The sequence below is a fragment of the Nicotiana attenuata genome, chromosome 8, assembly GCF_001879085.1.
Source record: "Nicotiana attenuata strain UT chromosome 8, NIATTr2, whole genome shotgun sequence".
Taxonomy (NCBI): domain Eukaryota; kingdom Viridiplantae; phylum Streptophyta; class Magnoliopsida; order Solanales; family Solanaceae; genus Nicotiana; species Nicotiana attenuata.
In genome coordinates, this window is record NC_031996.1 from 23018704 (window position 1) to 23038662 (window position 19959).

At 40.5% G+C, this 19959-nt stretch overlaps 1 protein-coding gene across 1 annotated transcript; it reads left to right on the plus strand.

Moving 5' to 3' along the window:
- LOC109231813 (oleosin 1-like) lies at nucleotides 639-1342 on the plus strand. Its single transcript, XM_019397446.1, has one exon. It carries the CDS (start codon nucleotides 753-755, stop codon nucleotides 1155-1157), a length of 405 nt encoding a protein of 134 aa, XP_019252991.1. The 5' UTR covers nucleotides 639-752; the 3' UTR covers nucleotides 1158-1342.

The window sequence follows — 19959 nt, forward strand, 5'->3', positions numbered from 1 at the left end:
TCGTTGTAGTTGCCATAGGAATGTATATGATCGAATTAAATTGGTTGCGTGAAAAGAATAAAAAATCACATAGTGATCTGTAAAGTTATACCCAGGCGATAAAGTAATATCGTGATACTTTCATGGACTATACGGATGAAAACTTAAAATGATGACTATGCGGATGAAATGCACCTGCATGAACAGTATTTTTATGCAATTATCCCCCTTTTAAATTCATGCAAAAAAATTTAAACCGTTTCACACCTAATTAGCGCTTAGTGTGAAAACTCAAATAGACAGCAGTGACTCAGAGACTTAGAATTCAGTTCATGACACTTGGTTTCGAAATGTATGCTCGTGTCACCGAATGTTAATCAATAACTTTATCATGACCTGAAACGAATTAACGTTATCACAAAACAAATATTGCCACATTTTAAAAATTAGAGATTTCCTATTTGATAAAGTCGCCTGCAAATATTTCAAAATGCCATAGCCAGCTCAATTTCAGTCTGTAGAAGAAACGTTACGTGTCAATCAACAAACACCTCTTTGTCATGCAAATTCAAAACACTCAACACGTAAACACCCTTCTATCTGTCACGTTACAACCATGCAAATCCCCATCTACTTCTTCACTCTATATTACCCATATCTCTCCTCTCTGCTTTCCCACTCTTCATCTATATCCTCTCTTTTCTCTCTACTAAAAAAAACTCCATATAGCCATTTCTATCTTTTTTCATTAATTCTCACAAGGAAAAAGGAGAATGCAGATTCAACCCCGCCCTGAGCAGCAGCTCTCTCGTCAGGTGGCCAAGACCACCACTGCTGTCACCGTGGGTGGCTCACTCATGGTGCTCTCCGGCTTAACGCTGGCGGCCACCGTTATCGGGCTAGCTGTGGCTACCCCTTTGCTGGTGATATTCAGTCCTGTTCTTGTACCAGCTGTGATAACCGTTGGGTTGATCATTGCAGGTTTCTTGGCTACTGGTGGTTTTGGAGCCACTGCTTCCTTTGTTTTCTACTGGATGTACAGATACGTCACAGGGAAGCATCCGATCGGCGCTTCCAAGATTGATTACGCGAGGGATAAAATTGCGCATGCGGCACATGATGTGAAGGAGAAGGCGGAGCAATTTGGACATCAAGCAGGGCAACAGATTAAGGGTTGAGAGAGCGGCTTAGATGAGTTTTCTTATGCATGTGCACCTTTTAATTGTTTGTTAATCGGTTTTGTGTGGCCGAGAATGTGAGTCTCGTGTTTGTTGGATAGGGAAATGTTGTTGGATTTTGTGGTAGCTGTTACTGGTTCTGTATCAAGATTTACTTTCACTTAACGAGTCTGCTTTTGGTTTTACCCAAATCTTGTTGAGTCTGATTCTGGTTAACCCCTATTTTTTTTTTAGTTCCGTGGTACATTCGCTATTCCCACCCCCACACGAACGCAAAGTTGTAACGAAACCTTTACAGGAGGAGGTTAATGCTTTTAGACAAAACAAATAAAACTGCAAGGTCTCGCCTGATTTACTTTGTTCACTGAACGGAAAATTCAACATGCGCCGATTGATAAATTTGTATAATAACACAAATTATCTTTTAAGATTTTTCGTGATACATTTCCTCGTCAGTGTCCGTTTTATCTTCAAACTTTTCGGTAAGAACCAGATGCACGGTTGAAATTAGCTATGCCCGATTTTACGAGTTCGGGTGGACCGAGCTCGAGCCCGATGGACCAAGCTCGAGCCCGATGGGCACCGAAGTCGAGATGACCAACCCCGAAATAATGCTCTTTATCTCTTTGTAACAGAAAGAGCAAGACTCCCGTCACATTTCCAAGATCATGGTCTAAATTTCAAAATAGATTTGTACGAGTTAGTACAAATTCGTACTAGGCGATTAGATAACTGTCCTAATAAGATTTTTACTGTAAATAGAAATGTACCTTATTTTAGGGTTTTCCTATTATATAAAGGGGACCCAATCATTTGTAACATCATCAATCCTTGCCAATAGAATATACTCTCTTATTGCCTTTACTTTACTATTTTTGCTGACCAACTTCGAGGCCATCGTAGTTCGAGGTCAAGATTTGTTTAAGCACTGGTTTGATTCAACTTACTTCTTTAATTTATACATTTGATTTCTTAGTCATTAATTAGTATTGGAATAGATCACGTATTTTAAAACCACAAACAAGTTTAATTGTTACTCGTATTTCGAGGTAAACAGTTTGGCGTCCACCGTTGGGCTGAAGATAATAGTGGTTATTTCAGTACTGATTCTGATAACATACCTTATTTTCACACTTGTTCTTGTCAAGAATTTTTTTTCTTAGGTTAATAACATGTCAAACTCACAAAACGCACCCGTACACGGCGATGACGGTCTTGGATTTCACGGAGAAAACAACAATGTACTCCGGAAGCTGGTGTACCACCGATTAACCCTGGGGAAATGCCAAATCTGGAACCAGTCGATGTTAGTTCACACATTGCTTTGAATGCGGATTTAGGCGCAGGCCCCGGGGGAAGTGTACGCAGAGAAGTCCGACCTGGTGGCCAAGGAACACAGGGTGTAGGAGATGGGGGAGTTAGCCTCCAAGTAATATTTGAGATGCTACAAGCTCAACAGTTGTTATCGCTCAACTTCAAAGTCAGCATAAAACTCCAAGTGTGGTCGAACTAGAAATCACTCGCCGTACTGAGCCGGTGCCAGAAAGATCGAACGGTAATGGCTTGGGGATTGATCCCACAATTATAAGGATGCTCGAAGAACTCACCAAAAGAATCGAGTCGGGAGAGAAAAAGATTGAGGATAATGACAAAAAGGTGGAGACGTATAATTCCCGTGTTGATCAAATACCGGGGGCACCCCTGGTCTTGAAAGGTTTGGATGCCAAGAAATTCGTACAAAAGCCATTCCCTCCGAGTGCGGCTCCGAAGCCCATTCCTAAAAAGTTTCATATGCCCGATATATCTAAGTACAACGGGACGAGCGATCCTAATGAACACATTACCTTGTACACTTGTGGGATTAAAGGAAACGGCTTAAATGATTATGAGATCAGGTCGGTTTTGTTGAATTAATTTGGGGAAACTTTGTCAAAAGGAGTAATGATTGGGTATCACAACTTGCCACCGAATTCTATCGATTCGTTTGCTATGTTAGCATACACTTTTGTAAAGGCACATGCCAGGGCCATAAAGGTAGCGACAAGAAAATCGGACGTTTTTAAGATAAGACAAAGGAATGATGAAGTGCTAAGAGAGTTCGTGTCTCGATTTCAAATGGAGCGAATGAAATTACCACCGGTCATGGATGATTGGGCCATGCAAGCTTTTATACAGGGGTTGAACTAGTGGAGTTCCATCGCGTCATGATAGTTGAAGCAAAATCTGATCGAGTATCCAGCTGTGACTTGGGCTGATGTACATAATCTTTACCAATCGAAGATCAGGGTCGAGGACGACCAATTGGGAGCCCCCTCGGGTTCAGTTCATCCAAATAGATTAGCAGTCAAGGCCCCGAGAGATACCTACAGGAAACCAAGGTCAAATAGGGAACGGTATCAGCCATATGTCGCAGATCGAAGAAACAACGACCCGGGGCGCAATCCTCCTCGAAACAATCAAAGGAATGATCGAGGGCAAAATTCTCGGGGACTTATGAGTAAGAGTGATTTTGATAAACATACTGATCCAGCGGAAGTACCTCGCTTATCGGAGTATAATTTCAGTGTCGATGCATCGGGGATCGTATCGGCTATCGGAAGGATCAAAGACACCAGGTGGCCTAGACCTACACAAACTGATCCTTCTCAAAGAAATCCAAACTTGATGTGTAAATATCATGGCACACATGGCCATAGGATCGAAGACTGCAGACAACTGAGGGAGGAGGTAGCTCGATTGTTCAACGAGGGTCATCTTCGAGAGTTTCTCAATGATCGAGCTAAGAACCACATCAGAGAAAGAGATGGCAATAAAAAGAATGAACAGGAAGAGCCGCAGCATGTAATACATATGATCGTTGGTGGGGCCGATGTTCCACAGGGGCCTATATTCAAACGTACCAAGGTGTCGATTACCAGAGAAAAACGAACTCGGAGTTATGTGACCGAGGGCATCCTATCGTTCAACGACGAGGAAGCGGAGGGCATTTCTCAGCCGCACAATAACGCCCTGATAATTTCTATTTTGTTAAATAAAATTCAAGTTAAACGTGTTCTAGTGGATCCAGGTAGCTCAGCAAACATAATCAGATCGAGGGTTGTAGAGCAGCTCGGCCTAGAGGACCAAATTGTACCTGCATGTCGAGTCTTAAACGATTTTAATATGGCAAGTGAAACAACGAAGGGGGAGATAATCCTACCAGTGAACGTGGCCGGGACCATCCAAGATACAAAGTTCCATGTCATTGAAGGCGGCATGAGATATAACACTCTACTCGGGAGGCCATGGATCCACAACATAAAGGCAGTACCTTCAACCCTTCATCAGATGATGAAATTCCCAACAGTGGATGGTGTGAAAATAATAGTTTACGGGGAACAACATGCTGCAAAAGGAAATGTTTGCAGTCGATGAGGTGACACCGATACCAGAGTCTTCGGCCTCGGGAAAATCGAGCACAAAAGATAAGTAGACGGCCAAATAGCAATCAGTGTCCCCAGCCTCGACCGAATCGGAGAAACAGGTAATCGAAGAAGAAGAAGAGGATTTCCTTACTCCTCGAACTTTCGTTGTTCTCGAAGAGTCAGATGCAACCAAGTCAACGGTTGAGGAGCTGGAACAGGTCGTACTGATCGAGTATATGCCTGAGAAAAAGGTATACCTGGGAACGGGGTTAACCCCCGAACTTAGGAAAAAACTTATTCAATTTTTTACCGATAAAATGGATTGTTTTGCTTGGTCCCATTTAGACATGACAGGGATTCCACCGGAAATAACAACACACCGACTAAGCCTCTACCCCAGATTCAAACCAGTAAAGCAAAAAAGAAGGTCCCAGTCCGAGGTGAAGCATGCATTCATAAAGGATGATGTAACTAAACTTCTTAAATAGGGTCCATTCGGGAGGTAAAATATCCCGAGTGGTTAGCCAACGTAGTTGTAGTCCCTAAAAAAGGGAACAAACTTAGAATGTGCGTAGATTATAAGGATTTAAACAGGGCATGCCCTAAAGACTCCTTTCCACTGCCTAACATCGATCGCATGATCGATGGCACGGCTGGCCACGAGATCCTTACCTTTCTCGATGCCTACTCCAGGTACAATCAAATTCAAATGAACCCGGAGGATCAGGAAAAGACCTCGTTTATCACTAAGTTTGGAACGTACTGTTACAATGTAATGCCCTTCGGGCTAAAAAATGCTGGACCTATGTACCAACGCCTATTAACAAAATGTTCGAGGAACAGATAGGTAAATCAATGGAAGTTTACATAGACGATATGTTGGTTAAGTCCCTGCACGCAGAGGACCATTTAACTCATTTGCAGGAAACTTTTGAAATCTTGAGGAAGTACAATATGAAGCTTAACCCAGAAAATGTGCCTTCGGAGTCGGCTCGGGCAAGTTCCTCGGCTTCATGGTGTAAAATCGGGGAATCGAAATCAACCCCGACAAGATCAAGGCCATCGAGGATATCACTATCGTAGATAGTGTGAAAGTCGTACCAAGTCTAACATGACGGATAGCCGCCTTAGGCCGATATTTCGAGGTCATCAGATCGAAGCCACAGGTTCTTTTCCTTACTCAAAAAGAAAAATGATTTCGCATGGACCCCGGAATGCCAACAAGCATTGGAGGAATTGAAGCGATACTTATTGAGCCCACCTCTGCTTCACACCCCGAAGGTAGATGAAAAACTTTACTTATATTTGGCAGTGTCCGAGATAGCGGTAAGTGGGGTACTAGTTTGGGAAGAGCAAGGTACGCAGTTCCCTGTCTTACGTAAGTCGAACTCTAGGAGATGCTGAGACTAGATATCCACACTTAGAAAAATTGGCACTTGCATTAATAAGCGCATCTAGAAAGTTAAAGCCATATTTTCAGTGTCACCCCATATGTGTGTTAACCACATATGTGTGTTAACCACTTACCCTCTGTAACGACCCGACCGGTCGTTTTGGGCCCTAGCGTGTCGTTCAGCAGTCTGAGGCCATGAGCAGCTTCATTTCAGGTGTTAATGACTTGTACGCGTGGTCGGAATTGAATTTCGGGAAGTTCGGAGTTGATTTGGGAAGAGAATTCTCATTTTGGAAGCTTAAAGTTGAAAGAATTAACTAGGATTGGATTTTTAAGTAAACGACCTCGGAATCGGGATCTGAAGGTTTCAGCAGGTTTGTATGCTGATATCGGACTTGGGCGTATGCCTGGTTCGGGTTTTGGATAACCCGGGAGCGTTTTGGCGCCTATTGTGGAAGTTAGCATTTTTGAAGAAATTTCATAAGTTTGGCTTGAAGTGCATTTTAGTGTTATCGATGTCCGTTGGGGATTCCGAGTCTGTGAATAGCTCCGTATGGTGATTCTGGAGTTGGGAGCGCGATCGAAAGTGAATTCGGAGGTCTGTAGGTCATTTAGGAGTCATTTGGCTAAAGATAGAAATTTGAAGGTTTTTGAGAAGTTTGACCGGAAGTGGACTTTTTGATATCGGGGTCGGAATCCAATTCCGGAAGTTGGAGTAGGTCCGTAATGTCGAATATGACTTGCGTGCAAAATTTGAAGTCAATCGGACGTGATTTGATAGGTTTTAACATCGAAAATAGAAGTTTGAAATTCTAAAGTTCATAAAGCTTGGATTGGAGGTCGATTCGTGGTTTTAGCGTTGTTTGATATGATTTGAGGCCTCGAGCAAGTCCGTAAGGTGTTTTGGGACTGGTTGGTATGATTGGTTGGGGTCTCAGGGGGCCTCGGGTGGATTCCGGGTGGTTAACGGATCGAAAATGGAATTTTTGGAAGGCTGAACTGGCTGGTTGCTGTCATAACCGCACCTGCGAGAATTGGGCCGCAGGTGCGGAGCCGCAGAAGCGGCCAGAGGAGCCGCAAATGCGGTTTTGGGCTAGAAGAGAAGGGACCGCAGATGCGGTCATATTTCCGCAGATGCGGGACCGCACCTGCGGTGGAGAAGTCGCAGAAGCGGAAATAAGGGGGCCTGGGAAGGACCGCAGATGCGGTAGAGTGGCGGCACCTGCGGAACCGCAGAAGCGGTCATAGGACCGCAGGTGCGGAAATTGCTGGAGGCAGAAGGGTGTTTTAAAATCGGGGTTTGAGTTCATTTCACCCATTTTTCTCTTGGTATGGGCGATTTTGGAGAGCTTCAAGTGGGGATTTTCATCATCAATGATAAGGTAAGCTAATCCCACCTATTTTGAGTTAAATACATCAATTATATATGGATTTGAGCATGAAATTTGTAGAAAACTTGGGGTTTGAGGGAAAACCTAGAAAACTAGCATTCTTGGAATTTAACCACTATTTTGGGGATGGAATTAAGAGAAAATCATATATTTGAGTTCGTGAGTTCATGGGTAAACTTTATCTTTGAGAAATTTTCGGAATCCGGGCACGTGGGCCCGAGGGCGTTTTTGTCAACTCTTCGATCGGGGTTAGGAATTGTTATAAATTGGATTATAATGAGTACCTTAGCATATATTAATGGGTTTACATAATTATTGACTAGTTTTGGAGCGTTGTGCATCGATTCGAGTCTTCGGAAGGGCGTGGAATGCCGGTTATGGATCTTCGAAGCGAGGTGAGTCTCCTTTCTAACCTTGTAAGAGGGAATTGTCCCCATATGTGAAATAATTGATTATGTGCTCCTATTTGTGGGGGCTACGTACGCACGAGGTGACGAGAGTCCGTGCGTAGCTACTATTATGCTATTGTCCGGGTAGTTAGGACTCAAAAGCATGCTATACTTGGATTATTTGTGAACCTATTGATAGCTTGAATTGCTCAAGCACCTTGAATTAGTAAATGAATTTCTAAAAGGATTAAACTTTATTTTTCTTAAATCGTTAAAAGGGAATTAGCCTTTATTTGGATAAATGTTCCCTGATAAATTTGCAATTGGCCATTTGAGCTTGTATTTATATGTGTACCTGCGTCGCATGTATGATTCGCGAGCAGGGTATTTGTTTATTTTATGTTGACCGCGTCGCAGGATAGTTCGCGAGTGGGGTAATAGATGCATCTATTGTTCGCGCCGTTCGACCGTCGGCAGTGCACAGTTTATTTTCTGTTGGAGCGGGTCGTACGCCTCGGCATGATTTGCGCATGCCTGTATTGCTGCCTTGAACTTATTGAAGTTGTTATTGCCTCTTCATGGCTTGAGAATATTTGGATAAATAATGAAAAGGAAATTTTGGGAAACTTCCTATAAAAAAAATAATTGTTTACTTGTTTCCTCCTATTGGATTAAAAATCATGTTTATAAAAGTCCACGATTTAATGAATTATTGACATCATTATTGGACCACTAGTAAGTGTCGAAGTTGACCATCTCGTTTCTACTTCTTCGAGATTAGACGGGATAATCATTGAGTACACATTATTTTCGTACTCATACTGCACTTCTGTGCATTTTTGTTGCACAGATATATGTAACTCTAGTGGCCTACTGGGCGTAGCACCACGGATGATTCGGGGACTAGGTGAGTTGCATTATTCGAGGCGGTCCGCAGCTAGTATAGTCCCTTCCAGTATATTGTATTTACTTTCTGTCCACTGTATTCCAGACGGATGTTGTATTATATCATTTCTTAGAAATTGCTCGTGCACTTGTGACACCGGGTTCTGGGATGGTTTTTTAATATTTTGTATTAATTGCTTGTTATTTAATTTGAATTGAAGCAGTTGCATCTTTACTTATGAAATTAGAAAGAAAATCTGGGTTTTCAAAATTGTCTAAATTGGAATCTAATTAAGTATTTTAGTTGGCTTGCCTGACAGCAGTGTCCGGCGCCATCACGACCCTTAGTGGATTTTGGCTCGTGACACCCTCATCGAAATGTTTTGCATAAGCCCGAGCTATCAGGCCGATTGGCCAAATGGGCAGTCGAACTTGGCAGGTACGATATCGAATATCAACCCCAAACGGCCATCAAGTCTCAAATCCTAGATGACTTCGTGGCCGATTTTCTGCCGACCCACGTACCCGAAGTGGAGAAAGAACTTCTGCTAAAATCGGGTACGTCACCCTCTTTACGGACGGTGCCTCGAATATGAAAGGGTCCGGGCTAGACATTGTTTTGAAGCCACCTACAGGTAGTACTATTAGACAATCTATTAAAACTTCTAGGTTCACTAATAATGAGGCCGAGTATGAGGCCATGATTGCAGGTCTCGAGCTAGCTAAAGGCCCAGGGGCAGAAGTCATTGAAGCCAAGTGCGATTCTCTGTTGGTGGTGAACCAAGTAAACAAAAGCTTCGAAGTCCGAGAGGATAGGATACAAATATATTTGGACAAGCTGCACGTAACCTTGCTTCGCTTCAAGGAGTGGACTCTAGATCATGTGCCTCGAGAACAAAACAGTGAGGCCGATGCACTTGCTAACTTGGGGTCATCAGTTGAAGAAAATGATATTGTCCCGGAGACCGTTGTCCAATTATCGAGATCTGTGGTCGAGGAGGGTCATGCCGAGATAAATTTTACAAGTTTGACTTGGGATTGGAGGAATAGGTATATCGAATATTTGAAAAATGGAAATCTCCCATCGGATCATAAAGAGTCGAGGGCTCTATGAACCAAGGCTGCGAGGTTCACATTGGATGAAGATGGAACATTATACAGGAGGACGTTCGATGGACCATTGGCGGTATGTTTAGGGCCGGGGGACACCAATTATGTTCTACGAGAAATCCACGAAGGCACTTGTGGAAATCATTCCGGCGCCGAGTCTTTGATTCATAAAATTATCAGAGCAGGGTATTACTCGGATAGCATAGAAAAGGACACTAAGGAGTTTGTTAAAAAGTGTGATAAGTGTCAAAGGTTTGCACCGACGATTCATCAGCCCGGAGAGCAACTTCACTCAGTCCTGTCCCCATGGCCTTTCATGAAATAGGGAATAGACATCGTCGCCCCTCTACCAATGGCCCCAGGTAAAGCTAAATTCATTTTGTTTATGACTGAATACTTTTCTAAGTGGGTGGAAGCACAGGCCTTTGAGAGGGCCAGAGAAAAAAAAGTTATGACTTCATCTAGGACCACATCGTGTGTCGATTCGGGTTACCTGTCGAAATCGTATGCGACAACGGGAAATAATTCATCGGCAACAAGGTAACGGAGTTCCTCGAAGCACACAAAATAAGGAAGATCCTATCAACACCGTACCACCCGAGCGGGAACGGACAGGCCGAATCAACAACCAAAACTATCACTCAAAACTTAAAGAAAAGGTTGAACGATGCAAAAGGAAAATGGAAAGAAGCTCTACCTGAGGTTCTTTGGGCATATCGAACGACATCGAAGTCCAGCATAGGGGCGACCCCGTTCTCTTTAGTATATAGCTCCGAGGTCTCGATTCCAGTCGAGGTCGGGGAACCCAGTGCCAGATTTGACATGCATCGGAGGAATCAAATCACGAGGCTATGAATACTAGCTTCGAGCTATTAGATGAAAAATGAGAAGCTGCACTTGTTCGGATGGCCGCGCAGAAGCAAAGAATTGAGAGATATTATAATAGAAGAACCAACCTTCGACACTTCAGAATCGGGGACTTAGTTCAACGAAAAGTTACCCTCTATACACGAGACCCGAATGAAGGGAAATTAGGCCCGAATTGGGAAGGACCGTTGATAAAACAAAATTTCATGTATAAATTAAGCTGTTATTTGATTTTTAGATACTAATATTTTAATTTTCTTTGCAGGAAATATCATAATGTAATAAGAAAATTCATAATTCATCAATGAAGGATATATCTGACAAGAAAAGTTCAAATACTGAATTATCCAAAGAAAGATTGTATAAACGTGATCTACCATGACAAAGGATAACCGACTCACAACCGGCTACAACAAACTATAACCGATCCATAACTAACCTACAACAGAAGCTCATAACCAAGCATAACAAGGCCACAACCAACCATGACAAGTTCATATCCAAGAGTGTATTGAAAAGTTTGTCATGGCTTGGCTATAAAAAGAGGCATCAATCGTGAAACCAAAGGAGAGGGGGGGGGGGAGCGAAACCAAAATCTGAGAAGTGTAATATTGAGCAGAAAGTTTTTCCTTTCTGTTTGTTCTTTAGTTATGCTTCTGTTTCTTCTTTTAGCCATTACTCTGGCTTCATTTCTTGTTCTGAATAAATTGTAGTATTGAAAATTACTCTAGTTCCTGTTTTTAATTAAATAGGAGGAATTATTCTCTTGAATATTTCTTTCTATTTTCTTATTTAATGGGCAAGATTATTTCCGTTGTCGGTATTGGCTCCAATATGGAGTAATTTATCTTGTGTTGGGAAAATGACGGATCTTAATATTTTTATATAATAGTAGATATTATTCTTCAATTTCACATGCTTGAGCTGAAGCTTTTTATTTAAATTATATCTGCTTTATAGTTGGGTGTCATTTAATTTGTTAATATCTATCTATTTTGTACTACATATTAACTTCTTACTAATTCTGTAATCGAAAGAGGCAGAAGAAGCAATACTTAATTTTGGTATTGATAGATGTTAACCTATATTTAGTGACATCTAGCTCATATATGTTAAAATTGATTCTACACTTATTTGTAATCGAAATAGGCGAATATTTTAGTAATCAGTTATAACAAGTAGGGTAACCGAAAGGGACTTACTAAAAAAGAGCATGCTTTAGTCCAAGTATATATTTCTGGTTCTTTAATATTACCATTTTAACGATTAATTTGTATAACCGAGAGGAGTGCATTTAATTGTTCAACTATAGTAACAATATATAAATGTAATCGTGAGAGGCATTTATACATTTATGAGAAATAGAAGTTGAAGGATAAATGTATCTACTATATAATAAAAATATTAAGTGAAGTCAGGATCCCAACACCTTTTTATTATATTTGTGAAAAACAAAAATATTTTCTCCATTCGTGCATTTTTTGTTAGTTAATTCACAACTCAACTCTTTCTGATTTTCTCAAATTAATTAAAACAAGAAACATCTGTAGAATAGATAAACCAATCTCTGTGGGTTCGATATCTTTTTATATTATAATTTGACAGAGTACGAGTCAGAATTATATATACGCTAGACACTCATCAAATTTTGGCGCCGTTGCCGGGGATTGGCTAAAGTCTACTACAGATTAATTGTTTTACTACTAATTTTAGATTTTTTTTGTCTAATCATTTTAACTTTTCTACAGAAATTTCAGAAAGTGTATGACCCGTTCCTCTTCTAGAGAACTAGTCAAATACGATCCTGAAATTGAAAAATCTTTACGGTTGTTGCGAAAATAACAAACCTCAAATCTCAAATTTTCACAATAGAGGAAATGGAGAACGAAGAACTCAATAACCAACTTCCACCACATCAAGTAGAAGAACAGTTTGATGAGGTGGCACCACGACGTGATAGAATACTCCGTGATTATGCAAAGCCAGATCATTTTGAAGAAGAATCAAGTGTGAGGAGACCACCAATTGCAGCAAAAAACTTTGAAATCCGCACAGACTTGATTCAAACCATTCAACAGTCATGTCAGTTTACTGGTGATGCGAGTGAAGATCCTCACGCCCATTTAATTGATTTTCTTGAATTAGTTGAAACTTGCAGGTATAATGGAGTCACAACAGATGCTATCAGGTTGCGGCTTTTTCCTTTTTTATTAAAAGGTGAAGCCAAAACATGTTTGCGAAGTCTACCAAGAGGTTCCATTACAACATGAGACCAAATGACCCAAAAATTTCTTAATAATATTTTTCACCTGCAAAAACATTTAAAATGAAGCAAGAAATCAATAATTTTATGCAGGAATCTATCTACCAGGCATGGGAAAGATTAGCAACAATGTTAAGAAAATGCCCACATCATGGTATCCAAGACCCTAACATTTTATATATTTTCTACCACGGTCTTAAACCCTGTGACGACCCTAAAGGGTCATCACCGGATTTCTCTCTTTTTCCGTGCTTTCGAGGCCTTGAAAACCTCACCTTTAGTTGCTTCGATTTGCGTGCGCAGTCCGGGCGCGTAGCCGGAAAGATTATATGTTAAATTCTGTGAAAAATTTCAAAATGTGGCTTTAAAATGATTAAAGTTGACTTCGGTCAACATTTTTGGTAAACGGACCCGGACCCGTGATTTGACGGTCCCGGAGGGTCCGTAGAAAAATATGGGACTCGGGCATGTGCCCGGAGTCGAAATCCGAGGTCTAGAACCCAAGGAAAAGAATTTTTTTGTGAAATTGTTTTTCTGGAATTATTAAGGAAAATGGAAATGAAAATTGATTAAAAGACTATGATATCGGGCTCGTATTTTGGTTCCGACGCCCGGAACAAGTCTTAAATATGTGTTAAGCGCTTTCTGTAAAGTTTGGTTGAAATCGGACGTCATTTGACGTGTTTCGGACATAAATATCTAAAGTTTGAAGTTTATGAAGTTAGAATGAAAAATGATGATTTTGGGGTTTGATTCAATGATTTTGATGTTATTTTGGCGGTTTGATCGCTCGAGTTAGTTCGTAGGATGTTATTGAGTTAGTGTGTGTGTTTGGTTAGGAGCCCCGAGGGCTCGGGAGTGATTTGGAGGTGGTTCGGGGTGTTTTTGAACTTAGGAAAGTTGGCAGATTTTCTGCAATTTTTGCCTAGGTATTTTGTTCTTCGCGAACGCGGCCTCAGGCTCGCGTTCGTAGTGCTTTGTCGTTTCCCTCTTACGTGTTCGCGGCCCCCTTCCTGCGTTCGCGTAGTTCTATTCCCCCCTCCACCGCGTTCGCGTCCTAACCCCTCGCGTTCGCGTAGGCCTGCCCCTGGACCCCCCCAGTTTTCCTTCTTCGCGTTCGCATCTCCCCATCGCGAACGCGATGCCCCCAGTTCCTATTCATCGCGAACGCGTTCCCTGTGTCGCGATCGCATAGGGTTAAACCCTTCAGTGATTTTTTTTAAAACAGAACAGTAGCATACGGGATTTCTTCACTTTTTCTCACGGGCTCCCTTCTCCTTCAAGCCTTAGGACCCCATTGAAGCCTCCCTTCTTCAAGGTCAGTTGGGTAAGTAATTCCCCACCTAATTCCTTCGTTTTTCTTCATTAATTAGTGAATTCCTAGGCCTAAAACATGAAATCAAAGTAGAAATTAGGGGTTTTGGGTAGAGTTAGGGTTTTGAGAATTTTGGGTGATTCAACCTCAATTTGGGGTCGAATCTTAAAACAAATTGCATATTTGAACTCGTGGGGTTATGGGTGATTGGGTTTTGGTCCGAGCCTCGTGTTTGGACCATGTGGGCCCGGTGTCGAATTTTGGTATTTTTGGAAGAATGCTAGGAAATTCATATCTAGGCTATGGGATGTTGCCATTGAGTCTTTATTGATATTTTTGAATTAATTATGCCTAGATATCATTGTTTCGGAGTCGGATTGTAGAGGAAAGGCGGTATTTGAGGATTGATTGCTATTCTTTGGACCGAGGTAAGTGTTTGATCTAACTTTGGCTTGAGGGAATAGGATTAGAGTGTTGTTTGCTAATTGCTAAATGTTGAGTACGGTGTATAGGCATGGTGACGAGTTTCTATACACCGGTGTCTAGCATGATCGTGGGTCCTTGTATGTACTTATCCTGATATTGTTATGACTCTTCCATGTTAATGATGAATTCTATGCAATGTGAAGAGTATGAGGACTAATTATGAATTGTAAATTCTTTGGAGCGTTGGCTCGTACGATAAAAAGACTATTGAGTAATAAATGAAAGAAATAGAAAGAGATATGATTAATCCCTTGCCAGGATGGTTTGAGTATATTGATTATCTCCCTTGCCGGGATGTGAAAGTATTGTTGTTGCTCCCTTGCCGGGATTTAACTCTTAATTGTGTAATTCCCTTGCTGGGACATTTCTTATTATTTGTTTATCCCCTCGTCCCGTTTGGTTGTGATTATTGTTTGGGTGAGGAAGAGTGATAATGCACGAAGGGTCATTCCGTGCGATGTTTTGATTATATTTGCACGAAGGGTCATTCCGTGCCATGTTTTGATTATATTTGCACGAAGGGTCATTCCGTGCCATGATTTGAGAGTATGAGAGGGAAAGCACGAAGGTTGATGCCGTGCACTTTACTTGATTACTTTTGGTGAGGATGAGAGTAAAAGCACGAAGGTTGATGCCGTGCAACTGTTGACTTTCCTGCTCTCATTAATTATTGTTATTGCCCTGTTGCTTACTTAAATTGTTGACTTTATATCCGGACTGTATTTCCCCCCATAGTATGCTCCCCTCCCTCTTAACTGTTTAATTTCTTTGTCCTTTCCTTTTATTGCATATATATATATTGAACTGCACAGGTTGGTTTGGTAGTCCTGTCTAGCCTCGTCACTACTTCGCCAGGGTTAGGCCAGGCACTTACCAGCACATGGGGTCGGTTGTGCTGATGCTACACTTCTGTGCTCTTTTGCACAGATCACGGTACCGGAGCAGCTTTTGGACCACAGCTGTAGGATATTGATCGGGAGCTAACTTCAGTCCAGGGACTTACGAGGTAGCCTAGCTGGCGTTCACAGGCCGGAGTCCCTTTCTATGTTTTCAGTTTGTTTTCATTGTACCGAGACAGACACTTATGTATTTCTATTCAGACTTGTTTGTAGCACTCTTTAGTAGTTCGTGAGATAGCGACACCAGTGTTGGGTAGAGAAATGTTAAACTTCCGCATTTTGGGTTTTCTCAGTTACCTGTGTTTTAAAGACTTCCGCTTTAATTTAAATGACTCGTTATATTTATATTGTTCTTGTTGAGGTGAAATCAGGGAATGTTTAAAAGGCTTGGCTTGCCTAGCTCCGATAGTAGGCGCCATCACGACTCCCGATGGTGGGAAATCCAGGTCGTGACAAACCCTCTGCTAGAAATGTAATTGATGCAGCATCAGGAGGATCAATAATGGGAAAAACTACTACACAAGCAATGCAATTGCTTAATGAAATTTCGGAAAATGTTGTTCAATGGCCTCAGACAGAATGATTATAAAAAAACGGCAGGAGTAAATCAAGTTGAAGCTTTGAATTCATTGACACAACAAATTGCGACTTCAACACAAAAAGTGGAGGCTTTTCAGGTAGGTGCTCACTCGTCATCCCAACTTGAGAATTGTGATATTTGTCAAGGTAATCATCCGAATCATGAATGTCAAGCTTCAACGCAAAATGAAGAACAGGTAAATATGATTGGTTATAGAAATAATTACTCATTTGGTAGTCCCATGGCACAAAAACATCCAGGATTTCAATGGAGTAATCCTAATGGTGCTAAAAATCCTCAAAGATTTTTTAATCAAAAACAGCAGGTACAGGGACCGCCTGGTTTTCAAAATCAAAATAGAGGGCAACAAAATTTTCAACAATATCAGCAGCAGCCTCAAAGAGCTCATCAACAAAGCCTTGAAGACCTAATGTATAAATTCATTAAGGCTACTGACGAGAAGGTTGAAAGTCAACATTCAGCTATCAAGAATTTGGAAATTCAGGCAAGCCAATTAGCAACCCTCATGTCTAGACAAATTCAAGGTGCTCTACCAAGCAACACTGAGAAAAATCCAAAAGAACACCTCAAAGCCATCTCTCTACGATTAGGCAAATCTCTTGATGATCCATATGCAGATAGAGAAGGAAAGCCACAAGAAGTGGAAAAGGTAAATAAAGGTGAGAATAAAATAGAATCTAAGTTTCCAAAAGAACAAAAGAATAAAAGGAAAAATATACTAGAAAATGAATTGATAACAAATCCTCACTCTGTACCTCTCCATTTTCCCCAAAAGATGAAAAGAGAAAAGCTTGAAAAACAGTTTTCAAAGTTTCTAGATATTTTGAAGCAACTTTACATTAACATACCTTTCACAGATGCTTTGACGCAAATGCCTTCATATGCTAAATTTCTCAAAGAAATTTGTCAAGTAAAAGAAAATTAGAAGAAGTTTCAGTGGTTAAGCTTACAGAAAAATGTAGTGCTATACTTCAAAATAAGCTTCCTCAAAAACTTGGTGATCCGGGAAGTTTTACAATTCCTTGTACCGTGGGAGGTACTCACTTTGAAAAGGCGTTATGTGATTCAGGTGCTTTAATAAATCTAAGGCCTTTTCAATTTTCAGGAAATTAGAACTTGGTGAAATGAAAGATACTGGTGTGTCTCTTCAATTAGCTGATCAAAGTACTAAGAGACCAAAAGGAATTATTGAAAATATCCTTGTCAGAGTTGACAAATTTGTATTTCCAGTAGATTTTATAGTGCTTGAAATGGAAGAAAATACCGAGGTACCGTTAATTTTAGGTAGACCATTTCTCGCAACAGGGAGAGCAATTATTGATGTTCATCAAGGACAATTAATATTGCGAGTTGATGAAGAAAGAGTGATTTTTGACATGCAGAAAATGATAAAATTTCCTGGGGAAGAGTCATCATCATCTTGTTTTCAAATTGACTTACTAGATGACCTTGTAGATGAATACAAAGATAATCAGTTAATTACTGATTCACTAGAGAGATGTTTGGCTAGGTCAGGTACCATAAGTGATGACAACCCCATAATTAGAGAACAAGCTGAAATACTAGAAAAAGAGTCAGAAAATGAGAAAGTCTCACAAGAAGGAGTTCAATTAAAAATTGAACTCAAAGAACTTCCTTCTCATTTAAATATGTGTTTCTTGAACCTGAATTATTTCCAATAATTATTTCATCTTCTTTGACTATAGAACAGGAAAGCAAACTGATTGGAGTCCTGAGAAAACACAAAAGAGCCGTAGGGTGGACTATAGCTGACATCAAAGGAATCAGTCCAGCTATTTGTATGCACAGGATTCTTTTGGAGAATGATTATAAGCCAATAGTTCAACCCCAAAGGAGACTAAACCCAGCAATGCAGGAAGCCGTCAAGAAAGAAGTGGTGAAACTTCTAGCAGCAGGTATCATTTATCCAATATCTGACAGCCCTTGGGTAAGTCCTGTGCAGGTAGTACCAAAGAAAGGAGGTATGACAGTAGTAAAAAATGAAAATAATGAACTCATACCTACTAGAACAGTCCCAAGATGGAGAGTCTGTATTGATTACATGCGACTTAATGATGCCACAAGGAAAGATCATTTTCCTTTGCCTTTTATTGACCAAATGCTTGAAAGAATTGCAGGGCATAGTTTTTGTTGTTTTCTTGACGGATATTCTGGGTATAATCAGATACCAATTGCTCCCGAAGATTAGGAGAAAACCACATTCACATGCGCCCAAGGTACGTATGCTTACAGAAGAATGCCATTTGGACTATGTAACGCTCCTGCTACATTTCAGCGTTGCATGTCGGCAGTTTTCTCAGATATGACTGAAAAGTTTCTTGAAATTTTCATGGATGATTTCACACTTTTTGGTAAGACATTTGAAGATTGTCTCTATCATTTAATTTTGGTGCTTAAAAGATGCGAAGAGACAAATCTAGTTCTTAACTGGGAAAACTGTCACTTTATTATAACAGAGGGAATTGTTTTAGGACATAAAATCACTGCTACAGGAATAGAAGTTGATAAGGCTAAAATTGATCTTATAGAAGGATTACCCCCTCCCACATCCGTTAGAGGTAATAGAAGTTTCTTAGGGCATGCAGGTTTTTACAGAAGGTTTATAAAAGACTTTTCAAAAATTTTAAAACCTCTGACTAACCTACTGATGAAAGATGTGAAGTTTGAATTTTCAGATGACTGCAGAAAAGCATTTGAGTTTCTCAAAGAACAATTGACTAATGCTCCAATTGTTATCTCTCCTGATTGGAGCCAGCCATTTGAAATAATGTGTGATGCAAGTGATCTAGAAGTAGGAGCAATATTGGGACAAAAGAAAAATAAGATCTTTAGACCCATATACTATGCCGGCAGAACCCTCAATGAAGCTCAAATGAATTATGCAACAACCGAGAAAGAGTTATTGGCAGTAGTCTTTGCGTTTGACAAATTTCGTTCTTATTTGATAGGAACGAAGGTTACAGTGTTCACCGATCATGCAACCTTAAAGTATCTATTAGCAAAGAAAGACGCTAGACCTAGATTGCTAAGATGGATACTCCTTTTGCAAGAATTTGATCTCGAAATAAAAGATAGAAAAGGTTCAGAAAATCAGGTAGCTGATCATTTGTCACGTTTAGAGAATCCTCCTACTGAAATACTAGATATCCAAGAGGAATTTCCTGATGAGCATATCTTTTCAGTCACGACAGTTGTAAATAAACCTCCTTGGTTTGCTGATATTGCCAATTATTTAGCGGGAGGGTGGATTCCAAAAGATTTTTCTTACGATCAAAGAAAAAAGCTTAAAAAAGAGGCAAGACATTATTACTGGGAAGATCCTTATTTGTTTAAATTTTGTGCAGATGACATAATCAGGAGATGTGTACCTGAAATAGAAATGAACAATATTTTAAGTCATTGCCATGATGGAGCTGTAGGAGGTCACTACGGAGGAAGAAAGACAGCAGCTAAAGTACTTGAAGTTGGATTTTTTTGGCCTACTTTATTCAAAGATGCAAGAAATTATGTTGCCACTTGCGACAAATGCCAGAGAAGCGGTAACATTTCAAAAAGGGATGAGATGCCTCTTAACTCTATCCTTGTTTGTGAAATATTTGATGTTTGGGGCATTGATTTTATGGGTCCTTTTCCTCCTTCAAACGGCTGTGAATATATTTTAGTTGTTGTTGACTATGTTTCAAAATGGGTAGAAGCAATTGCTACTAGAAAAAATGATGCTCATATTGTTTGTACTTTTCTCAAGAAAAATATTTTTTCTAGATTTGGAACTCCACGA